Raw genomic sequence first — 22,648 nt, forward strand, 5'->3', positions numbered from 1 at the left:
GTGTTATTTTTATTCTTTTAAGCTTAGCCTTAACTCACTGTAACATTTTTACTGAATAAATAAAATTCTTATCACATTTAGGGTTGCGTTACATTCTTCGTCTTTCAGTATTTCAGAACTAAAGCACAAGATTCCATTTTTTTTGTACATGGAATACAAATGTGTGAAGATTAACAGATCACGTTTGTGTTGAATGTTTCAAATGAAAGAATTTGTCATTATTGATATTCTCAGGTGTCCCAATCCAAATGACGACACAGTGGAGCTGCTGCAGAACGGCGTCTCCACATCCAGCCGTTTCTCCTTCAGGATGTTTATCTTCACTGCAAACTCCACTAAGCTTTACCTGCACTGTGCTGTTCACCTTTGCCTTCTGTCAAGCAATCGCTGCCCAACTGTGAGTTCTGATTTCTTTTCTTCTTATTTTTTCATAGCTAATGAGTAAAATGTAATGGAATGTGCCCTGTCAGATTCTTCTGGTTCTTTCAGAAGACACTGGCACTGAGTCTTAATGACAAAATCTGTTTTTGGCATTATAGCGCCATCTAGAGTTAGGTAGTGTGTGCCTATGCAGTAAGATACTCTTGTAAACGGTGTAAAAATCTCATCACATTCTGGTAATCCTTTTTCAATCTTTAGGACTGTGACTCTGGACACCAGCGGAGAGAGGGCAGGTCTCTGGACTTCCATGACAGTGCTTCCATATCCATGGGTCCTCTGGTGTGGTCTGAACGGAGCTTAGGTAAACCTTAATGCTTAATTTTCTCTTTTTACTTATTTCACAATTATGTATGATTTAAGCCATATGTATTTGTTTTTCAACTTTACCATGCACTGAACCATGTCTTGTCCCCCTTCACAGACATACAGATCCCAGGAAAAGTGCAAGTGTCCAGGGCACCAGGCCTGTGTGGTTCCTGGATCATTCTGATGGTTTCACTCCTTAGTGCCTACACTATGTTGTATGTTTAAACATAGAATTACCTTTGAATTCTTTGATTATACATTTCAAAAAAGTGTTTGTCCGATCTGATTTGTACACTGTACATTGGATTAGGAACAACTGACACTGAACTTATAAATTGTTCTGCTTTGACTTGTATTTGTACCTAATAATAATGAACCGATGATAAGTTTCTGTCTAGAATGGTAAAATAATAATTAATTTGATTGCTGCTTTCTTTATTTTCAATATTACTTAAAATATTGAATATATATTTTAAATACTCAAAATGTTTACTGTGGAGAATGCTTTCAGCTAATAACTGTTTCTTATGAGGGAAAAAAGCTGCCTTCCTCAATAAAATGATTTTTAAAAATCATCCAAACTGATTATTCCATCCTGACCAGTGGCGAAAACTAACGTGTACCCTGTGACACTGTCCAGTCCATGTGTAGTTTTATGATGGTATTAGGCCTCCTTATTTTTCTGAAGAGTGTACTGACCTTCTTTGACCCAAATTATCACGGTTATCAATATTATCACGGTTTTGTTCAAATGAGATGAAAGTGTTCAAAAAGAACCGATGCACACACTTAAAACATTTAAAAAAGTTTTATATTTGAAAATCAACAAATAACTAAAGCAGCTCTATGCACTTTTTTAAGCTAGATTCTGTGGGATTTCCTTCCTTATAATGGCCGTCGTCAATAGCAATGGATAACGCATAAATAAAATATAATCTCTAATATTATCTCTGTAAATATATTCTCAAGCAATATTCTCATCAGTGTTCAGCTATGATGCATTTAAATCTAGCATATTTTGTGTAAGAGCCCAAACAGTATCCTAGTGAAATAATACATATCCATATTTTAATATGATTTGACCGTTTATTTTATTAAATATCAAAAGGAGTGCATCATACCTGACACCTAGATGAACATTTTACAGTCAGTTTTATGACTGTCATTCTCTTCAAATGCTATTGAAGTTTGAAACGTATAACGTTACCAATGTTGTATGTAATACATAGTAGGCCCAATCTTCATCCAATCATCCTACTGCCAATATGCTGCTTTTAGACAGGCCTCTAACCTGAAAACTGCCTGTACCTGCCAGGGGTATAACGTCTTCTGGATTCTTAGATTTTTGTTGATTGTGAAATTCATGAAGAATTGAGTGGGCTGTGTCTCGCAAAGTGACCACACATTGATTTTCCAGGCCAGTCATTATTACTCTATCTCCAAAGTGTTCCTTTATTTTAATTTTCATCCACTTTGCAGAATCTTGCAAGTCTTGCGAGTGTCTTGCAAGTACTCGGTCATCTTTACCATAAGGTCTTATAGTAATCTGTTCATCATCGTATTCTTGCAAAAAGTTTGCCACCTTTAGGCATGCTGTTGTTCTCTCATAATCTTCAGGTCTTCCGACTTTGAATCTTTTGGGTTTGTTGCCAGGGTTTGCAGAAAATTGACTCGGGAATATTCATATTTCGAAAGTTAGTGTTGCATATGTTGTGGTACATTGCATCGGCTGCATGAACATGAAGGTCATGGACAGATGATATTCTCCCCAAAACTGTTTCAGACCATTCATTGTTCCTTAAGTGTCAAACCTGCACAACCATTTGCTGGAAGTCTCCTGTTCTTACTGGGTAGATATCAATTTTCTCTCTCTTCTTAATTTTCTTATCTGTTTCAGTTGGTTGTCCACAGAACAAGCAATGCTCTTGAAAATTGAACTTCTGTTCTGAGCGGAGATTATGTTTGATTAGTGGTTGTTGCAAAGATGGTATTACATTATCACGTACAATATTTTCTGCTTTACAATAGCTGCGGCAGCATTCGATGTGTACTCTGTCTCCAGGAATTGTCACTAAGCTACTTCCACGTTGAGCACTGGCACGGTTCACACCATTGCTGCCTTTTGCTCGTAGAACAACGGATATGTTTTCATCACTGAATGACTCATTACCTATTTTACACTTCTCCATTTCTCCCTGAAAAAGGTGTCAAAGTGTTGTCTAGCATTGAAATTAGGCCCAATAGAATTTGAAGTCTGATGTGTGACCTGCCTGGTCTAAAATACTTGCTAACTACAAAAAGAGAAGCAAGTTTGGTGTCTGGCAAAATTATTTTAAAGAATGTCTGGAATGTCTGGAAAGTGTGTCTATCTGGTTTTTCATCTGTCTTCTGTGTGAGAGTTAATCATTTAGTTGGTAAGAATGACTTCTGCCTGTAATCTCATAATCTTACCAACAATACCAATCATTTGTAAATCTACCAGCCCAAAATTTTATCTCACCACGTTACTAATGACTAAGATGGCTATTCTGACTTTTTTCTGATGTTATCTGTGGGGGAATGTCATTAGGTAAGGCTTGTTTGCAAATAAAATTAAAAAAAATTAGAAAGAAACTGGAGGCAAGATTGGGCAATCAATTCCTAAGGTCAATATAAGTCTTTTGTGGCAAGTTGACTTCAAATGTATCGTGTTTATGCATAGGCTAACTCACTAAATGGACATGGAATGTGTTTGATATTTGGCCCCTGTTTTTTCTACTTGTGACTTAATGGCTTCTTGGCCATAAGTCAATTAGGCATAGTGTTGAGCTCATTTGCATATTTAAAATAGATTTTTCCAAGAAACTTGGAAAACAAAATGTTACTTTTCATGTATGTATACTTTCACTGTGTGAGGTTTGATTGTGATAGGAGTAAAGGAAAAAATAAGCCAATTAGGGTGTATTTTGGGCATATTCGATTAGTATATTGCTCAGTTGCATATTCAAATTCATTTTCAAAGAAACTTCTAATGCAAAATGTTTTACTTTTCATGTAGATTTTCATTGTGTAAAGTTTTATTGTGGTAGAAGCAAAGGAAAAAATTAAGCCTATGCGGGTATATTTTGGGTAGCCTTTATTCGATTAGTCTATAGCTCATTTGCATATTCAAATTCATTTTTAAAGAAACTTGTAATACAAAACATTTTACTTTTCATGGATACTTTCATTGTAGAAAGTCTTACTTTGATAGGAGTTAATGAAAAAAAATAGCCCCATTGGGGTCTATTGTTGTCTGGCCTTACTGGCACACATCTCGGATTGATGAGAATTTAACATATTTCCTCAACTAGGATTTCTTAGGACTTTTAGTATGTTGTTCTGGACACCTCATAGAAATGATCTAAGCTGAAAAAAATATATATTTTACAATTAGATCTATTTTTGGCTCCAAAATGAGTTACTTTGCCTGGACTATTTTCGCTGCTGAAATAGAACAAAAACAGTCAACCACTGTATGATGAGTGAATCTCCTGCGTTCATCCCACGTTTATCTGCTTTGAGTGCAGATTTCAGTGTGTGAGAGCGCGCTCTGAACAAAACTCTGGCTAATCTGAACGCCTCTGATTATGAGACAGTGCATTCATAAACTCAATAGAAACACGTGTGATAATGTGCAACGCGATTATAACAGATTTTGAGAAGACTATAATAATTTCAACCACCAAAGTGGCTAGTGTGTTAAGGCTAGCCGAAATAACGTTACACCCGCAAATGGCGGTTGTTAATGTCAAGCCCTGATTATTATCCCTTAAATGTCACCCTAGTCTTGACTGAATATGTTCGTTCGCTTCACGTTATTATTTCCCAGACGTAGTTTTGGTATTGAGGTCAAAGTCCACTTGCCTTGCGTTCATAGTTTTGAAGTGTTTTCCCCCTATTACAGCGACTTTCTTCTGGCATGTTCTGCAGACAGGGTGACCATCTTCGTTTAAGTTTCCCTCAGGACTTTTGTAAAAGCCCAAAAATTACCACACCTCAGATTTTTTTAGAAGTCTGAAAAATCACAGCGTTGCGCGCTGTCTGCATCTGACTGACGCTGACTGGACAAGATTAACCATAAGTTTTCAAAATTGTGATAATCACACACGGTTTTAATGATAATCAAATTTTAAACATTACTACTAACCGTCCCTTAATTTAATCGCTTATCGTGAAACCGGTAATCGTTTCATCCCTACACCCTACTCAGAATTCTCTAACCTCTATTGATATGGAGCACAGAAAATACAACACCACTACCGCCACTTAAACTACAAAATTAAAAAATTTAAATATATTTAAATATAGAATGACATAAGAATATGCAAATAAGAAGAATTACAATTTCCTAAGGATCTCTGGAAAACTTCACTCAGTATAACACAAATAAATCACTTGAATATTGCAAATAACAAATCACACATGTAGGTTTGTGTTTAAATGCATGACATAACCCTTGCAATCAACAGATAACAAAAGGATTTTCTTACACACACACACACACACACACACACTAGTGTTGGAGTACTCAAGGCCGATCTTAAAGGGATAGTTCACCCAAAAATGAAAATGATATACCATAATTTAATTACCCTCCAGCCATCCTAGTGTATATGATATTCTTCATTCAGACGAATACAATCAGAGTTATATATTAAAAAAATGTCCTGGCTAATCCAAGCATTATAATGGCAGTGAATGACAAAATTTGTAGACCAAAACAAGTGTAAATGAATGTGTTAATTACCACAACCATGCATTTCAACTTCCAGTTGTCCGCTTTAATTAATCATTAGCTAACTATTTGCAAAGGTATTATTATGTTATGACTTTACTTGTTGAGGCACATGACTGTTCATTAATTCAAAATTAATTCAAAACCCATAAGAACAATAACATATTACTTAACAATTATTTGCACTGAAACTTATTTCTTTGAGACTGGGATGACTAAAAGTGACATGTAGTGTTTTTTTATTGGGACTTACATAGACATAATGATTTCTATACTACATACTACAAACTGTATAGGCTACTCTATTCCCTTACACACCCATAACAGAAAGCTTCCTGCATTTTTACATTTACAAAAGACATCACTTTGTATGATTTATAAGCTGTTTTCCTCATGTGGACCAAAAAATGTCTCCACAAGGACAGGGATTTCAGATATTGCAAACTTTGTAGGGTCCCATAATGTAGACATTAAGGAAGCTAAATTGCAAGCAGATTTTTTATATCTTGAACGGTTTGGCTGTGGCGAGGCAACACATTTATGGTGGAAAAAGGGAAACAGGAAGTGTGTTATAACTTCTGCTTACATTGACTGATTTTCAGTGTTGGGAGTACGTGCTACAAAAGTAATGCATTACAGTAACATATTACTTTTTGTTGTAACGCAGTAGTGTAAGGCATTACTAATCAATGTTCAGTAATATTTTACTCGGTACATGTTCAGTTATGCTTGCGTTACAACAAACTTTTAGCTCAAAATGTAATTGTTAAAATAAAATTAAAAATACAGCAAGACCGCGAAACAACGAATGAAAAATGCAAGTCAGTTATTACCTGTTCATGGTCAGTCAATAGTTTGTAAATAAAGACTGGTAACACTTTATAATAACTGCACGCTATGAAGCATTAGTTAAGCATTAGTAAATAGTTAACTCATCATTTATAAAGCATTAATAGACATTACTGCCTAGCAGTTGTAAGGATCGGTTTTGGTGCTAAGACAAAAGCTGAGATACACACCTCAGCAATTGAACAATAAAAGTCACTAATCTTGAGAGAAGATCTCACAGAAACTGTGACAACACCCTGACAAACATTTCTCCCCCCTCCCCATTTTGCCCTTTCCTTGTCCTTGTTTCAAGTCACCAAATGCAGATATACCAGTGATGATGTATCTTGTAAATCTATTGTTTTATCCCTTTCATGTTTGATGTCTTTTTAAAGGTCTCGGTGTGAATGGTAAAATGGTCTCAGTTTCACTGCAGTCACTAGTAGTATTAGAAAGATACTACTGAGAAAACTTATGAGAATTCAGTTCTCCTTTTGAGGAGTCTCTTCAAAGATATCTGATCCACTCCCCCAAAACCAGGTGGGGGTGTTGCAAATATTTACAACCCTTTTGTTCTAGTTGAAGTATTTAAGGCTGGATAATCTAACTCTCAGGGGGGAATATTCTGTAGTCAGAACCCCCCGTGTGGTGCAAACTGCATGTAGATGTGCCAGACATGATGACTCTTTTAAATTGTTTTCATATTGCTTTGCAATTGTGTTTTATGTTTTTATGCTGATCAGTTGTGTACCATGGATTCTTGTTTACTTATTTACAGTTCCTGTCTGGCCAAAATAAATGTTAATCTTGATTTATCTTGTATGATTCTGAAATCATTATTCTAGTATGGATCGATGTATACTCCTTTATTACCGCAAAATCTAGGGTTATGATAGATCACACCGATGACGCCACGACTGAAGCATGGGGCGCAGCGTGCGCAACATTCCGATTCCTGACTATCGCTGGATTGGCAAGTTGTAGTCCGTGAATATTACTAAAATTACACTTTTTGTTGAGTGAGCATGTGCAACCACTTAAAGGTAAAACTCTGCATCCTCTGACTAATTACAGAAGTAACCGTTTTCTGCCTGTGAGTGCGCGAACCGGACGCGTCTGTCTCTCTGCGATATTGGGTCTCTCGATGAACGAAAATGAAAACTAGGAAGATACAAAGAAAATCAATGATCTAAATTAACCCTTTAAGGTACTACTCAACCATTTGGTAGACCACACTTTAAGTCACTATGTTTCATTGAAAAATGCATCAAGCTTAACTCAATCTGAATGAGCCATCTCTATCGTTTGGTGTAGTTGTGCGATGCAAAAAAAAAATCACTAGATGGCACTGTGTCTGTGAGCAGCATGCCTTTTCAGTGTGCCTTCAAACAGCACGTGACACAGCGAAAATTTACTCGTTCTTTGATGACGCATATCGGCGGAACTTTTAAAGGTAAGACTATTTTGTTGACATTTTATCATTTCAGAGGAGTTGTTAAACAGAATTATGTAACTTAATTAAACAAAAATAAGTTTTATAAGGGTCAAATAATTTTTTCAAAACATGCTCTACCAAACGGATGAGTTGTCATTTTATGGTAGAGAAGCTAGCTAATGTTGGTAAATTAGCTAATGTTGGTAAAATTAGTTTATGTTGGTAAAATTAGCTATTTACAATGAACAAAAGGGTTAGTGTTGTTAAAATTATTAATTTCATATTATTTAATTACATATTTGATGAAAAATATTTGATTAATATCATTTTCTTCACAATTTCTGTAACTTACTGTATATGGTAAATATCAAGAATAAATTTGAAGAATTAATACCAATTCTGGTGTTACTATTAATTTCATAATTTAAAATTGACTATGTTTGTGTATTACTATATGACTAGCACTGTAAGAGTACATGGTTTGTAACACAAATTGTTTTCTTTATGTTTTAGACATGATAGATGGACGCCAAATCATTTTACGGTTCAAGACCACTTACTTTCTCTCTGACAGACTCACTCACTCACTCACTCACTCACTCACTCACTCACTCACTCACTCACTCACTCACTCTCATACACACACACACACACACACACACACACACACACACACACACACACACACACACACACACACACACACACACACACACACACACACACACACTCACACACACTCACTCACTCACACACTCACTCACTCACTCACTCACTCACTCACTCACTCACTCACAGACTCTCACTCCCGCACTCACTCACACACTCACTCACACACACACACACACACACACACACACACACACACACACACACACACACACACACACACACACACACACACACACACACACACACACACACACACACACACACACACACACTCACACACTCACACACACTCACACACACACACATTCACTCACTCTCTCACACACATACACACACACACACACTCACAGACACACACACACACACACACACACACACTCTCACTCACTCACTCACTCACTCACTCACACACACACACACTCACTCACTTTCCCACACACACACACACACACACACACACACACACACACACACACACACACTCACTCTATGACAGACTCGCTCTCTCTCACACACACACACACACACACTTGATGTGTTTGGAGCCATCAATAGCAGCCATCAGATTTTTTATTGGTCAAGAAATTGCACTTAATATGACTTGTTCTGAGTGTTGTTCTTTTATTATGAACAGACGTCTCAACCGTTTGGTAGAGGACTGTATCTAAAATACTGTAGGGTCTAGTTAAAAAAAAAAATTTGATTATTATTGTTATCATAATTGAATAAAAAATGCAAAGAAATAATTTTTCCTTTGCTTTTTTCATGGTGCGTACCTTATCGCAACTAATCGTAAAATCAGCTGATAAACTCTAAATGTAACACACTTTATGGAGTCACTTAGAATTGGAGTCAGATAAAATTATTAATGGAGTCAGATTTAAAATGAGATATCAATAAATTAAGAGAACTTCACAGAAATGCTGAAAAGGCTTACACGCAGAATTCCTTTTGACCAAGCCATTAGTTTTCGGTTTTTGGGCTAAATGGGTGGAAATTTACACAGTTTATAAATACAGCTATAAATGCTTTATTCTTGATTTATAAGCATGATGTATGATTCACTGGTACATTTTTATTCAGCAATGTTTACACTTTACAGAAATGTATTTTTATATCAGATTGCAGAGGCTTAGTTTCATTTTACTGTAGTTATGTTTTTTGGCGGTCTACAAGAATATTATTTTATATGACATTGAAGAGGTTTAATTTTAATTTTATATTAAGTTACTAGGTGTACAGTCTCCATTTTTGCATTTTGAAATCATTATTTATATGTGCTATATTCCTCCTGTGTTGTGTTTGTTTCCTTTTTTATGTTCAGAAGAGAACTGAGCCTTTAAATCTCCTTTGTAAAAACTTTACGAGGCATAAATAGTCCTCACTTTAGATGAGCTCACAAAAATAGTTAACTGACAACTACTAAATGTTTTATAAATGTTTTATCTACCTGAATTAATCATGAATTACAGTAGGAATACATGTTAATAAAGTATTTATTAACACACTGAGCAACTATTAATATATGTCTAAATAATAAGATGTATAAATGTACATTTAGATAGTTTATTAATCCTTTACTTACACTTTATAAATGATCTGATGAACCACTGGCAACTCCTAAATACAACCTGATCTCACAGAATTCCGTGAAATGAACACGGGCCCTTTAACTCAAAATCCTTGGCAGTTTCACGGAATCGCCAAAAATTCTGTGATGGGTCCACGGAAGTGATGCCTTTGTAAGTCAATGAGAGTAAACAGTAGACATGATTTTATGAATATTTATAGGCTACTTTTTTATTTTGGAGCAACTAACTCCACTCCTACCCTAAACCTACCCACTCTCAACAATATAAAACGCATAACAGGCAAATACAAGTACAGTCACAGGTATTTATTGCAAAAACTGACCAAAAACAGTATACAAGTATTAACTCATGTCTTCTGAAGTCACACAATGTCTTCATGTAAAGAACAAAAATGATCTTAATTTTTTAATCCCTAAAATGAGGATCCCGCCTCTCCATGAACACACTCATTCATATCTCATTCAAATAATAAACACGGCTCTTTAACACGACGCAATCTGTCACGAGACACACGAGAGCCAATGGCATTTTACAATCAAACCCGACGTAATAACGCAATTGGTGACGAGACATATGACAGCCAATGCTGTCAAAGCTGACGTAACGTTTCTTCCGGCGGTAAAATTTGAAATATGTTTATGATATTTGGCGGATGGACTCGACGCTGCTGATCACTTTTGGGGATTTTCTTCACACAAATTAATCGTTTGGGCTCTTGTGCTTTTTGAATAAATTGTGCCTGCAGTCGTATCTGCCTGTAATAATCCTGTTTTTTATAATACACAAATGGGTAGGTTTAGGGAAGGGATTGGGTTACGTGTTCAAAACGTGTCTGAATACTGTAAATTAAAAAAAAGAAATAATTGTAAATAAAATTATGCTGGCTGATTAAATCGAGAATCACACTCCATGTCATAATGGAAAAATCATAGTTTCATGATGATAACCATGCCCAACGCGTCTGTATACTGTCATTGACTTACATAGGTATCACTTCCGTGGACCCATCAGGGAATTTTCGGCGATTCCATGAAACTGCCACGAATTTTGAGTTAAATGGCCCGTGTTCATTTCATGTAATTCTGTGAGACCAGGTTGCCTAAATAACTGGTTTGTAAATAATGTAATACTTCATTTAGAAATGATAAATTGATCATTTATATTTATAAATATGAAAATACAATTTTTAAACACATTACAGATATGCTTATAAATCAAGAATAAAGCATTTATAACTGCCTATTAATGTATGTTAATGCTTTATAAATGATGAATTAAATGTTTACTAATGCTTAACTAATGCTGCATAGCGTGCATTTATTATAAAGTGTCACCAAATACGGTAGTCATGACAATGCTTATGCCTCAAATTGCATGAAACTCAACACACACATCACACACATAGGCAAAGCCTTAGAAAATATAAGGGTTTCACTAACTTTATCAATTATTTTATTTTTTTCACACACTAGATTTAATTATATCACATGGAACGAACCCAACCGATATAGATATTATACCGCAAAGTGATGATGTCACTGACCATTACAACGTAACTTGCATACTGCGTACTGCTGAAATCTGTCATGTTGTGCCACGTTATCGACCAGGCAGAACAATCCTTCCAACCACTATAGATAGATTCTCAAATAGCCTCCCTTATCTGTCTCAGCTGCTAAGTGAACCCAAACAAACAGATGAACTAGAGGAAATGACTAGCAGTATGAGCACCATTTTCTCTAGTACATTAGAAATTGTAGCACCAATTAGATTAAAAAAGGTTAGAGAGAAAACTAAAGCACCATGGTACAACAGTGCTACACATGTTATCAAGAGAGAAACTCGTAACTTAGAGCGTAAATGGAAACAAACTAATTTTAGAGGTCTTTAGAATCGCGTTGAAAGATAGTATGTCACGTTATAAAAAGGCCCTAAAAGCAGCCAGGGCTGAGCATCTCCGCAAACTAATAGAAAATAACCAAAATAATCCAAGGTTTTTATTTAACACTGTGGCTACACTAACAAATAAACAAGCATCGCCTGAACAAAATATTCCGTTACAGTTTAGTAGTAATGATTTTATGAACTTCTTCGCTGACAAAATAGAAAGCATCAGAAACAAAATGGTAAATGTACAATCATTAATAATGTCTTATGATTCAACCGCAATTATCGCCCCTCAAGAACTACTACACCGCTTTACAACTATAGGACAGGAAGAGCTAAATAAACTTATCATTGCATCTAAACCAACAACATGTTTATTAGATCCAATACCCACTAAACTACTGAAAGAGTTGTTACCTGTAGAGGAAGAGCCTCTTCTCAATATTATTAACTCGTCTTTATCTTTAGGTCATGTTCCAAGAATATTCAAGTTGGCAGTCATAAAGCCTCTCATTAAGAAGCCACAATTAGATCATAATAACCTAGCAAATTACAGACCAATTTCAAATCTTCCATTTATGTCTAAAATACTAGAAAAAGTTGTGTCCGCTCAATTGTGCTCTTTCTTGCAAGAAAATGATATCTATGAAAAATTTCAATCAGGATTCAGGCCGCATCACAGCACAGAAACTGCGCTCGTTAAAATCACAAATGATTTACTTCTAGCTTCTGACCAAGGCTGTATCTCAATACTAGTTCTACTCGATCTTAGTGCTGCGTTCGATACTATAGATCATAAAATACTATTAGATCGACTTCAAAATTGCACTGGTGTTCAGGGACAGGCATTAAACTGGTTTAGATCGTATTTATCAGACCGCTACCATTTTGTCTGTCTAAATGGGGAAAAATCAAAGATAACATCAGTAGACTATGGGGTGCCGCAAGGATCTGTGTTAGGCCCTCTGCTATTCTCTATATATATGCTGCCACTTGGTAATATTATAAGAAAACATGGAATTAATTTCCACTGTTATGCTGATGACACTCAATTATATATTTCATCACGACCAGATTAAAACGCAAAATTATCTAAACTGACAGCGTGTGTTGATGATATTAAACACTGGATGACGTGTAATTTTCTGCTATTGAATTCAGATAAAACGGAGGTATTACTTATTGGTCCTAAAAAACTGCCCACAAAACCTCTCACAATACAACTTTAACTTGGAAGGATATCTTGTCACTTTATCCACTACAGTAAAAGACCTGGGTGTTATATAAGACCGCAACTTGTCTTTCGAAAATCATATTTCATATGTTACAAGAACGGCATTTTTCCACCTTAGAAACATTGCTAAGCTACGTAACATGCTATCTATCTCTGATGAAGAAAAGTTTGTTCATGCATTCATGACCTCGAGACTAGATTACTGTAATGCTTTATTAGCTGGTTGTCCTGCATCATCAATAAACAAGCTACAGTTAGTCCAAAACGCAGCTGCTAGAGTTCTTACTAGGTCAAGAAAATATGATCATATAACACCAATTTTATCATCTCTACACTGGTTACCTATTAAGTTCCATATCAATTACAAAGTATTGCTACTGACCTATAAAGCCCTAAATGGTTTAGCTCCAGTGTATTTAACGGATCTTTTATCGCCCTACAATCCATCGCGCTCTTTAAGATCACTAAACTCGAGGCTTCTGGTCATTCCTAGGATATCTAAGTCCACTAAAGGAGGGAGGGCATTTTCACATTTAGCTCCTAAACTCTGGAATAGTCTTCCTGATATTGTTCGAGGTTCAGACTCGCTGTCCCAGTTTAAAACTAGATTAAAGACGCATCTCTTTAGCCAAGCATTCACATTATAAATACGTTTTATACTACAGTTAAATCGCACCAACAGCATTAATATTCTGAACATCAGCTATGCTAATTATTTCCCATCTGCTTTTCTGTTGTTATCTCGGGACACTAGTTTGTGATGCATACATGTGATGCTCCAGTTTGTATCCAGCCTCTCATGGAGACTTCAGATGCCCCAACACCTGTGATGAGACGACTCGACACCTGTGAAGAGACGACTCAACGCCAGCGTTGTTATGGCCTAAAATAATACATGATTGATTAACTTATCCTAACATTTTTCTTTAACATTCTCTTTCTAACATTTTTCAATGTACATTTATGAAATGCACTTTCTGTGAAGCTGCTTTGAAACAATGTGTATTGTGAAAAGCGCTATACAAATAAATTTGAATTCAATTGAATTCAATTGAATATACTGCTACTATTTATTTAATTTGAAATTATGAATAACATTATTTTTACCATGACTTGTTAGACATTTCCATTAAATACGAGACAAACATCGTGCCTCCTTCATTAGAGTTCCTCATCCTCACAGTTTGACTGTCAGCATATTCTTTAAGGCAGGGGTCCTCGAGGGCCACTGTCCTGCAGAGTTTTGCTCCAACCTTGTTCAAACTCACCTGCCTGTAGCTTTCTAGTAATCCCTACGAGTTTAATTAACTGCAGGTGTGCTTGATTAGGTTTGAAGCTAAAACAGGACCAGGTTTGAGGTGTTTTCTTTTGAGGAGGTTAAAAAGATTTGTAGTGTTGTCATCTGACGTGCAAATCTCATCATTGCAACATTTGCAAGTAACTGTTGCTTGCGCCGTGTCTGTTGTGGAAGATCCAAATCCTTTCCATATTAGCGATGTTGATTTTTTTTGTGTGTGTGTCACTGTGTTGCTAAAGCTCACCAGGAATGTATACGATCCTGTTAACACGCCGACATCTAGCGTGCCCCACCAGCCAATTTTTCATGTACTTGCATTGCATGTTGGGACGTAGGTGAAAGCCATAGAATAGCAATTGATAGAACGTCCTCTATAGCACGATACAACAATATTTCTCAAAACATAGATCTTGGAGACATTTTAAGCATTCATGATCAAATGTCGTCATATCGCACACCCAGAGTTCCAAAAGATCTGGTGGATGAATGAGCTGTCTGAATGATTCACAATCATGAACTGATTTGGATCTAACCCTTTAACTGATTTTTCTAAACTGATAGAAAAGAATGACAATTTAAAAACTTGATTAATTCACAAATTGTACATTGCTAGCTGTTAACAGAATCGCTAAAAAATCGCAGTACTACCATTAAGCTATATTTTGCAATGCTACTGCCCAACACTGCATGTCACAATGATCCAGCAGTATCTATATTGAACTTGACCGCAAATCATGGGTAAAAAGTATTTGTTGCTGCACATTTCATATGAAAATTAAATTACTAATTTAATTCACTAGAAAAAAATAGTTTATTACCTTGAGGAATACAGAGCAATAATCATTCAGGGGCCAGAATGTTAAGCTCTGGCTCTGTTAAAGCACAAGGTTCCATTTTGAACATGCAATTCAAATGTGTGATGGTTTACAGGAGATCACGTTTGTGTTGAATGTTTCAAATGAAAGAATTTGTCATTATTGATATTCTCAGGTGTCCCAATCCAAATGACGACACAGTGGAGATGCTGCAGAACGGCGTCTCCACATCCAGCCGTTTCTCCTTCAGGATGTTTATCTTCACTGCAAACTCCACTAAGCTTTACCTGCACTGTGCTGTTCACCTTTGCCTTCTGTCAAGCAATCGATGCCCAACAGTCAGTTTACAAAATCTCTCATTATTTATAAATTGGTTATGTTACATATTCAAGATGCTTTAGTACTTTAGTTGGGAAAAAAATGGTCAATGTATGTGTTAAATATCAGTCTAATTTATCAATTATATTAGCCAGTGTCCCTTTCTGTGTGTTTTTCTGTCTGTGTATATGGAGTATCTATAGTAAAATATGATGGGTAAATGTAAAGGTTTACGAATCTGCAGTGTATAAACCCTTGTTGATCAAACACTAATATAACATACCTGCAAACTCACAAGTGGTGAAAAAGGTGACATGTTTCCGAATTAAATACTTGTAGGGGGATCTGGGGCATTGCCCACAGTAGAACGTTTTTGTGGTTTAACATGTAAACGAAGCATTCTGGTGCACTTTGACAAGAACGTAAAGGGAAAAGACAACATTTGCATTAAAAAACAAACAAACAAAAAAAACATTTACACTATTAAATTTTACGCTGGGCATTTAAACTAATTTCACAATTTGATTTGATATTGATTAACATGGGGCCTATCAGGTACAGTACATATCAAATTGTATGTACTGTACAATGTGTGGATTTTTGGTGGTGTAATTCTCATCAGTGTTATATTAGCTTTTACATGCTTAAATCTGCATATTTGTGATATTTACCCCAGGGAGTTATTTACTTTATAAACGCCATTGTTTTAACCTTATTAAATGTATGCATCATCTTTCATGTCAAATTCTTACATTTGATCAATAAATTCAGTTATAAAAATAAGACTCTATAGGGCTGTTTCCAATCAAATTAAATAGTTTACACTGAAAAATGACAACGACAACGAATTATGTTATGAGATTGATGTTTTAAACGTTTGAATATACAAATAAGAAAACATGCAATTATATTTTAAACTTGAAACTAAACCGCCAATAGGTGCCAGCAAGTGACCGTCTTACAATCTAAAAAATGCTGGCTAAAAAATAACCCAATTTGTTTTGAAAATGGACTAACCCAGCAATTGGGTTGTTTTAACCCAGCGGTTGGGTTAAATGTTTGCTTAAAACAACCCAATTGCTGGGTTAAAACAACCCAATCGCTGGGTTAAAACAACCCAATTGCTGGGTTAGTCCATTTTTAACCCAACTTGGGTTATTTTTAACCCAGCATTTTTTAGAGTGTAGTGAGAGAGTCATTGAGTCATTCATTCAAATGATTCATTCAAACCCTGAATCATTCAGTAACAAAACACCGCGCTGTGTGTTGCTTTCCTTTGGAACCATTTTCCTCAGTGAAATAGAACAAAAAAGTCAATGTTGTCTGTGTCTAAAATGTAAGTAACTTAATATTAACTTAGGCTAACTTACTTGTTTATTGAACCACAAAATTCAATGTAACATTTGCAATCATGATGATATTCAGCAAAACAGCTCCGTAAGGCCCCGATCACACAGAACGCGTTTTTGCAGTGAGAGGCGCCTCTTTTGAATAGATTTCTGTTGGCAGAGAGCGTTATTCAAATAAATCACATATTTTGATTCAAAACGGCGCATTTCGCCGAAAAGCGACTAGTTTGCAGGTATGATATAAGTAAAATTGGTATGTTTTAAGATTTAGGGCCAGATTTAGTAAATAGGACTAAATAGTGTGTGACAAATTGAAGAACACAGACGCAGCCAGATCATTTTCATAATGATCAACACAATCCATTAAAAGCAAATCTGTGTAGGGCCGCAAACAAGCAGAGCCGTTGATAATCGGGTGTGTGTGGTCTAACAACACTGGTGCAAAATGGGTTAAGAAGACATTTTTTGGAGCTGTAAATAATGACAAAAATACCAGTAAAGTGATTGACGCAAACCTCAGTAAATCACATTACATGCTTCATCTCATCAATTTTGCATCTAAATGACAAAATCCTACAAATGCATATGCAATTAAAGCTGCAAGCAGCCTCACGGGGCCAAGCCGTTTCAATAGTTCCATGGGTTCAAAAACTTTAAAAGTAACTTTAAAAACCAAAGTATTCTTACTAAGTATTCTGACTTTTTTAATGTAAGACACAAAGTTGGAAAGATTAATATTCATTACCATCACTACAAGTGTGTCGACTTTCATCATTTTCCTACTTACGGTTCATAGGGCTGCCATAGACTCCCACTGGGGAGGAATAATAAAAAAAACCTAACAATTAAGATTTTGTATATAAATGAAAGGCATGTTATATTTAATAGGAACAAAAATTAGTAATGCTTACCTGAATAATAAAGGAATTGAAATTACACATTATTACACAAAATGTATAAAGTTGCCGCTCACGGGACCTGAGCCCACGAGCCCTCTGGGTCAGATGACTGAAAATTAAGATTTTGTATATAAATGCAGAGCATGTTATATTCATATTTACATTTTATTCAGATATCATGACCTGTAGGTGGTGCTGTTCCCAAATTTGGCATGGACCCTAAGATCATGGATCCAATGAAGCGTACCAATTTCTGTGCGGTTCAGTCCAAAGGTAATTTGAGCCAAATTTTGAAGGATTGGTAGCAAAAAAAATGTATAATGTACTTTTCAAAATGGCCACTATTGTTATAGGCGGAGTCTTAATGTCAGATGTTTACTGTGATCAGCATGATGAGAGGAATCTGGTGTACCCTTAATGTTCAAGGCTGTCCTCTGCTGGAGACTTTGTGCACTCCTTTATCTTGTTCAGTGATATTTAACAGGGATTCACACAGCTGGATTTTGCTCTTTTCTCTATCAGGACTGTGACTCTGGACACCAGCGGAGAGAGGGCAGGTCTCTGGACTTCCATGACAGTGCTTCCATATCCATGGGTCCTCTGGTGTGGTCTGAAGGGAACACAGGTGAACATTTAATTTATTATAATAATTTGTAATAAAGGTTTTTGATGATTTCTGTTATGAATACATTACATTTGACTGCATTGCATTATATTCCCTGTTCACAGATGAGTGGGTCCCAGACCAAGTGAAGGTATCTGAGGCTTCTTGTCTGTGTGCTTCTCTGATGCTGTTACTTGTTCCTCTGATGAGTGTCCTGACACACTTTTAGTTTAGCACCACAACATTTTACAAGCATATTGTCTGATGTCATTTTAATTGGCCACAGTAGTTTTGGGTTTCAAAATTTTTCTTTATTTCATAACTGTTATTTTATGTAGCATAATACATTAATTCAAAGGTATTTCTTCTTCTTTTTAAAGCAGAGGGTCTGTTCTTTCCTTTGATATATTGTATGTTCAGACATTCATACAACAACATATTCTGGGTGTAAGTTTATTTGACATACAACTGCATTATAACTTCTTTGTCAAGAATAACACAATAAAGTTGCATTAACGTATTCCCATTGTGGTCCTTGATTTTAGAGTCATTCTCATTAATTTTCTTTAAAAAAAAAAAAACTGTGTTTACTTTTTAGGAATTTTTTATAAATGATGTATAAAAAAGGGATTTTAATTATCCAAAAGGTAAATATAGTACTTTCAGCAAAAGTATGAGAATGTTTTATGATCATAGTTATCTATACTCTGATTTGCAGTCGTTTTGCTTCTTTTCCCTAGTGATGTTATGATAATCTGCATGAGAAGAGTCTCGCTATTTTACTTCTAATTCTAAAGGTTTTGTTCTTTCTTAGAACACAAGATGAGGTTCAGTTAGTGGTCAGATTACCAAAAAGTATTCTTGTATCGTTCTGTTTTAGTTATTTGAAGCTGAAGAGAAACTGAAGTAAATGGACTGCATTCATGAAGTTGAAGAGCCAGTAGGACAGAGAGCATTCATTGTGACAGATATTTGCACAAGTTCAAATTCAGTCAATCCTCTGACACTGTCCTCGACTGAGAGCTTAACATTAATAATTTAAGTTATTATTATTATTACCATATTGTTGAATGTTGTGTGAAAGTGATTCTATTACTAAAATGTACAACAAAATTTAACAGATCAAATACTTAGACAATTTCTACATTTGATCATAAATAATCAGCAATATGTCAGGACATAATGAGCATATTGTGTGATTTAGATTGCAAATTCCTGTCAAATGTGTTAAATTATGATAATTAGAAAGTAAGAATGTACAAACGCTTTTGTATGTAGTTTTAACCTATAAAAGGTATTGATTGTGTTTCGGTTGGTCTCTAAGGGTTAACATGCTGAACATGTGAAAGACTCTTTGGCCTGGTATGTCATGTCTTAGTATAGCTGATATTCAGTATATTCAGGTTTTTGAATGACAGATTTACATGATCTTATTTTTCTTTGCACATCCATTTACCTTAGACACACATCAGCAAGCCTATGATGAACATTTGGGTCAAAGTTGTCTCCATTTCAATGCAATAAGACATTAATAAGAGTTTGTTTAGTGAATAATTAAGAATATTCATCTGTGTCTCTATAACACCTTTATACATGAGGTTTGAGCTTCACTGAGAGCCAATAGATACGATCAGCTCATAATAATGCTGAGGTTTCATGCTGTTCATTCATAAAGGAGTGTCTGTTTGTCTCTATCGATCATTAGATAATCTCAACATAATTTTCAACCCTTTTACTTTTAATCACATGATCATGATCTGCTGAATTCTTTATGACTGGTTTTAACATGATTATTTTGCCAATTTTTTATAATATTCAGAAACTGCAATCATCATATTTGCTATTGTGTGATGCTAAATAAAATAAAGGCTGTTAATGCAGTAATGACAGTTATGTAAGCAGTTCTGGGGAATCTTGATCAACTGCATTTTGCAAAAATTACTGGAAATATTCACTGACAACTGCACTTTGGTGACTTTTTTTCTTGTCTGGAATCCTTTCTTGTGGTTTTCCAAAAGCTCTGGAATGTGTTAAATAACAGTTATCCTGTAAATCTGGTTTGACTGCACAAACAATGAAACACACAGTACTTCACATGAGATCCTCAAACCATATCAGAGGATGAAATGTAAACAATATTTAAAATATATCATAATACATCAACTAATGCTCATTTAATCAGCTTCTTAATATAAAAATAAATGTTAGTATTTCTACAGTTTAATACTAACCTGGATTTTCTGTAAAAATGCTGTAACTGATGATTCTCAGTTCATGTTCACATAATGCTTTAACCTCTTCCCTTTTTTACCAGGGAGAATGTAAAAGACATATTACAGTTTTTCCCCATTGCTAACACACTATGACTGATTCATTGGGCTCAATTTCCCAAACCATTCATTCAGAGACAACACATTTCTATGTATTTTTCACAAAAATGCCCTAATTTTCCACGGGGTTAACCATGTTCTCATTCATAAGACACAAGTACAAACTATAATTAACTTAATCTGCCACAATGTGAACTCAAATAACACAAATGTAGCCATGCATAAACATTATAGCAAAACTGATGACATTAATCAAAATCTCAGGATAATATAAATATGGCCACATCTCATTATGTGCTTTGGAGCATTCACTGGTGGGAGTGTCACTGAACATTTGACACTATTTTCTTTTTAGAGCTGCTTTACAGCAGAATTGATCTCTGTTTGCATCATTGGAACTGTAGGGTTCTGCCCTGGCAGCCTTGTCTGTGTTGTCATTGTTTCATGTGGCTATGTTTGTGTGTCAGCACATGGCTTTGTTTGTGTTTGCCATGTGCTCCTCTTGTCCAGTCTCCCTGTTTCTGTTACCACGCCCTCTTGTTTAGTCATTGCCCAGTCCTCCTTTGCTTAATTGTGTTCACCTGATCCTTATGTGCTTTTCCCTTTTTAATGAGCTCCTTTCCCTTTTCTTGGTTCGTTGTGTGCATTTGTTGTATACATTGTGTCTGGCTAAGCTTACCCTGGTGATAGTGGTTTATTTTGTCTGGCTATAATTTTTCATAGCCTTATTTTTGGACTTCTCTAGCTTTTTTTTTAGTTTTAAGTTGCTTCTCTCTCTAGGGAGCGAGGGTCTGTCCATATAAACATACTTTGAAATGGTGGCAGGGATTCCCCAGAGGGGATAGGCTTGGGAAGTTTGCAAGTGTGTCTAAAAGTCAAGTCTGGTTCCCTGTGTCTGGGTCCTCCATCTTAGAGTCCTGACAGAATCATTATTTTCCTGTTTACCACTGTAAAGCTGGAGGAGAGAGGGAGAGGAAAATAAAGGGCAGGAGACTCAAAGAACATTTGTCAGTACAGTACTTTAGATGAGAGTATTTTAACTGTAGAATGTTCTACACACTCAAACTCATAACTGTAAAATTGATTTGTAGCCGTGTATTATGTGTTTTTGTAGCACTGAGAGGCGACTGCCTAGGACAAGAGTAGACAATATCATTTTTGTTAGAGGACCAATGAACTGCTAATCTAAAATAAAATGCATTATGGCTGTGCCGACTGGAGTATTCTGTGTATCTGTTAGGTTTGTGTGTCATCTGAGGCCAAAGATTTTGGCTGAACTATCTGAGTTTGATGTGGTAGAGGTTTGTATAAAGTGGCATCCATCCAATCAATCTAATCAATCCAAGTCCCAGATTATTTACTTCAAATGGAATTATCAACCCATGGAACATTGTGTTGATTGAAACTATATACAGAATATATAATGTATTTATGACAATTATGACATGTTCTCGCTTTAGGGAAGTACCAACATTGTTTGGCCTTATTTTATGTGGTCTTTGTAAATTAGGTTCCATGATTAGTATTTCTTGCTGTTTCTTTTAGTTTTCATTTTCCCTTCCCTTCTTTGTCGATATTCAAATATTAGACACCCATTTGTCGAATGTTAATCTGTAAACTAGCATGCCATTTCCCAGCCATTTTAAAATACATTTGAGTTTACTTCAGGGTTTAGGTTTGAGGTGTTGCATTTAAAAAAATAAATAAAAAAAAAACATTTGATATGTATTTCTGCATTCCTGTTATGATCTTGCTAGTTTGCACATCTCACAAACCCGGTCTTATTTGCCACTGCCTGCATCCTTCAAGGTGTCTTATGAACTCTAAAGCTACTAATGTGACCTGTATTTAAACTAATAATGAATTACCATTGTCACATTAATTA

At 35.6% G+C, this 22,648-nt stretch overlaps 1 protein-coding gene across 1 annotated transcript in view; it reads left to right on the forward strand.

Annotated features, from left to right (window-relative positions):
• The window catches only part of LOC307143782 (alpha-tectorin-like), a gene marked incomplete at both ends in the record, with an annotated part of 61,345 nt that overhangs the window by 26,377 nt on the left and 12,320 nt on the right, over positions 1-22,648 (forward strand). Inside the window, 6 exons of the mRNA XM_079845543.1 lie at positions 235-397; positions 640-742; positions 863-962; positions 15,439-15,557; positions 18,019-18,102; positions 18,314-18,454. Of these exons, the coding sequence (XP_079701669.1) occupies positions 235-397; positions 640-742; positions 863-962; positions 15,439-15,557; positions 18,019-18,102; positions 18,314-18,454 (710 nt within the window). The remainder of the gene's footprint in view (positions 1-234; positions 398-639; positions 743-862; positions 963-15,438; positions 15,558-18,018; positions 18,103-18,313; positions 18,455-22,648) is intronic.

This window comes from Gobio gobio (assembly GCF_949357685.1).
Source record: "Gobio gobio genome assembly, chromosome: 20".
Lineage (NCBI taxonomy): Eukaryota > Metazoa > Chordata > Actinopteri > Cypriniformes > Gobionidae > Gobio > Gobio gobio.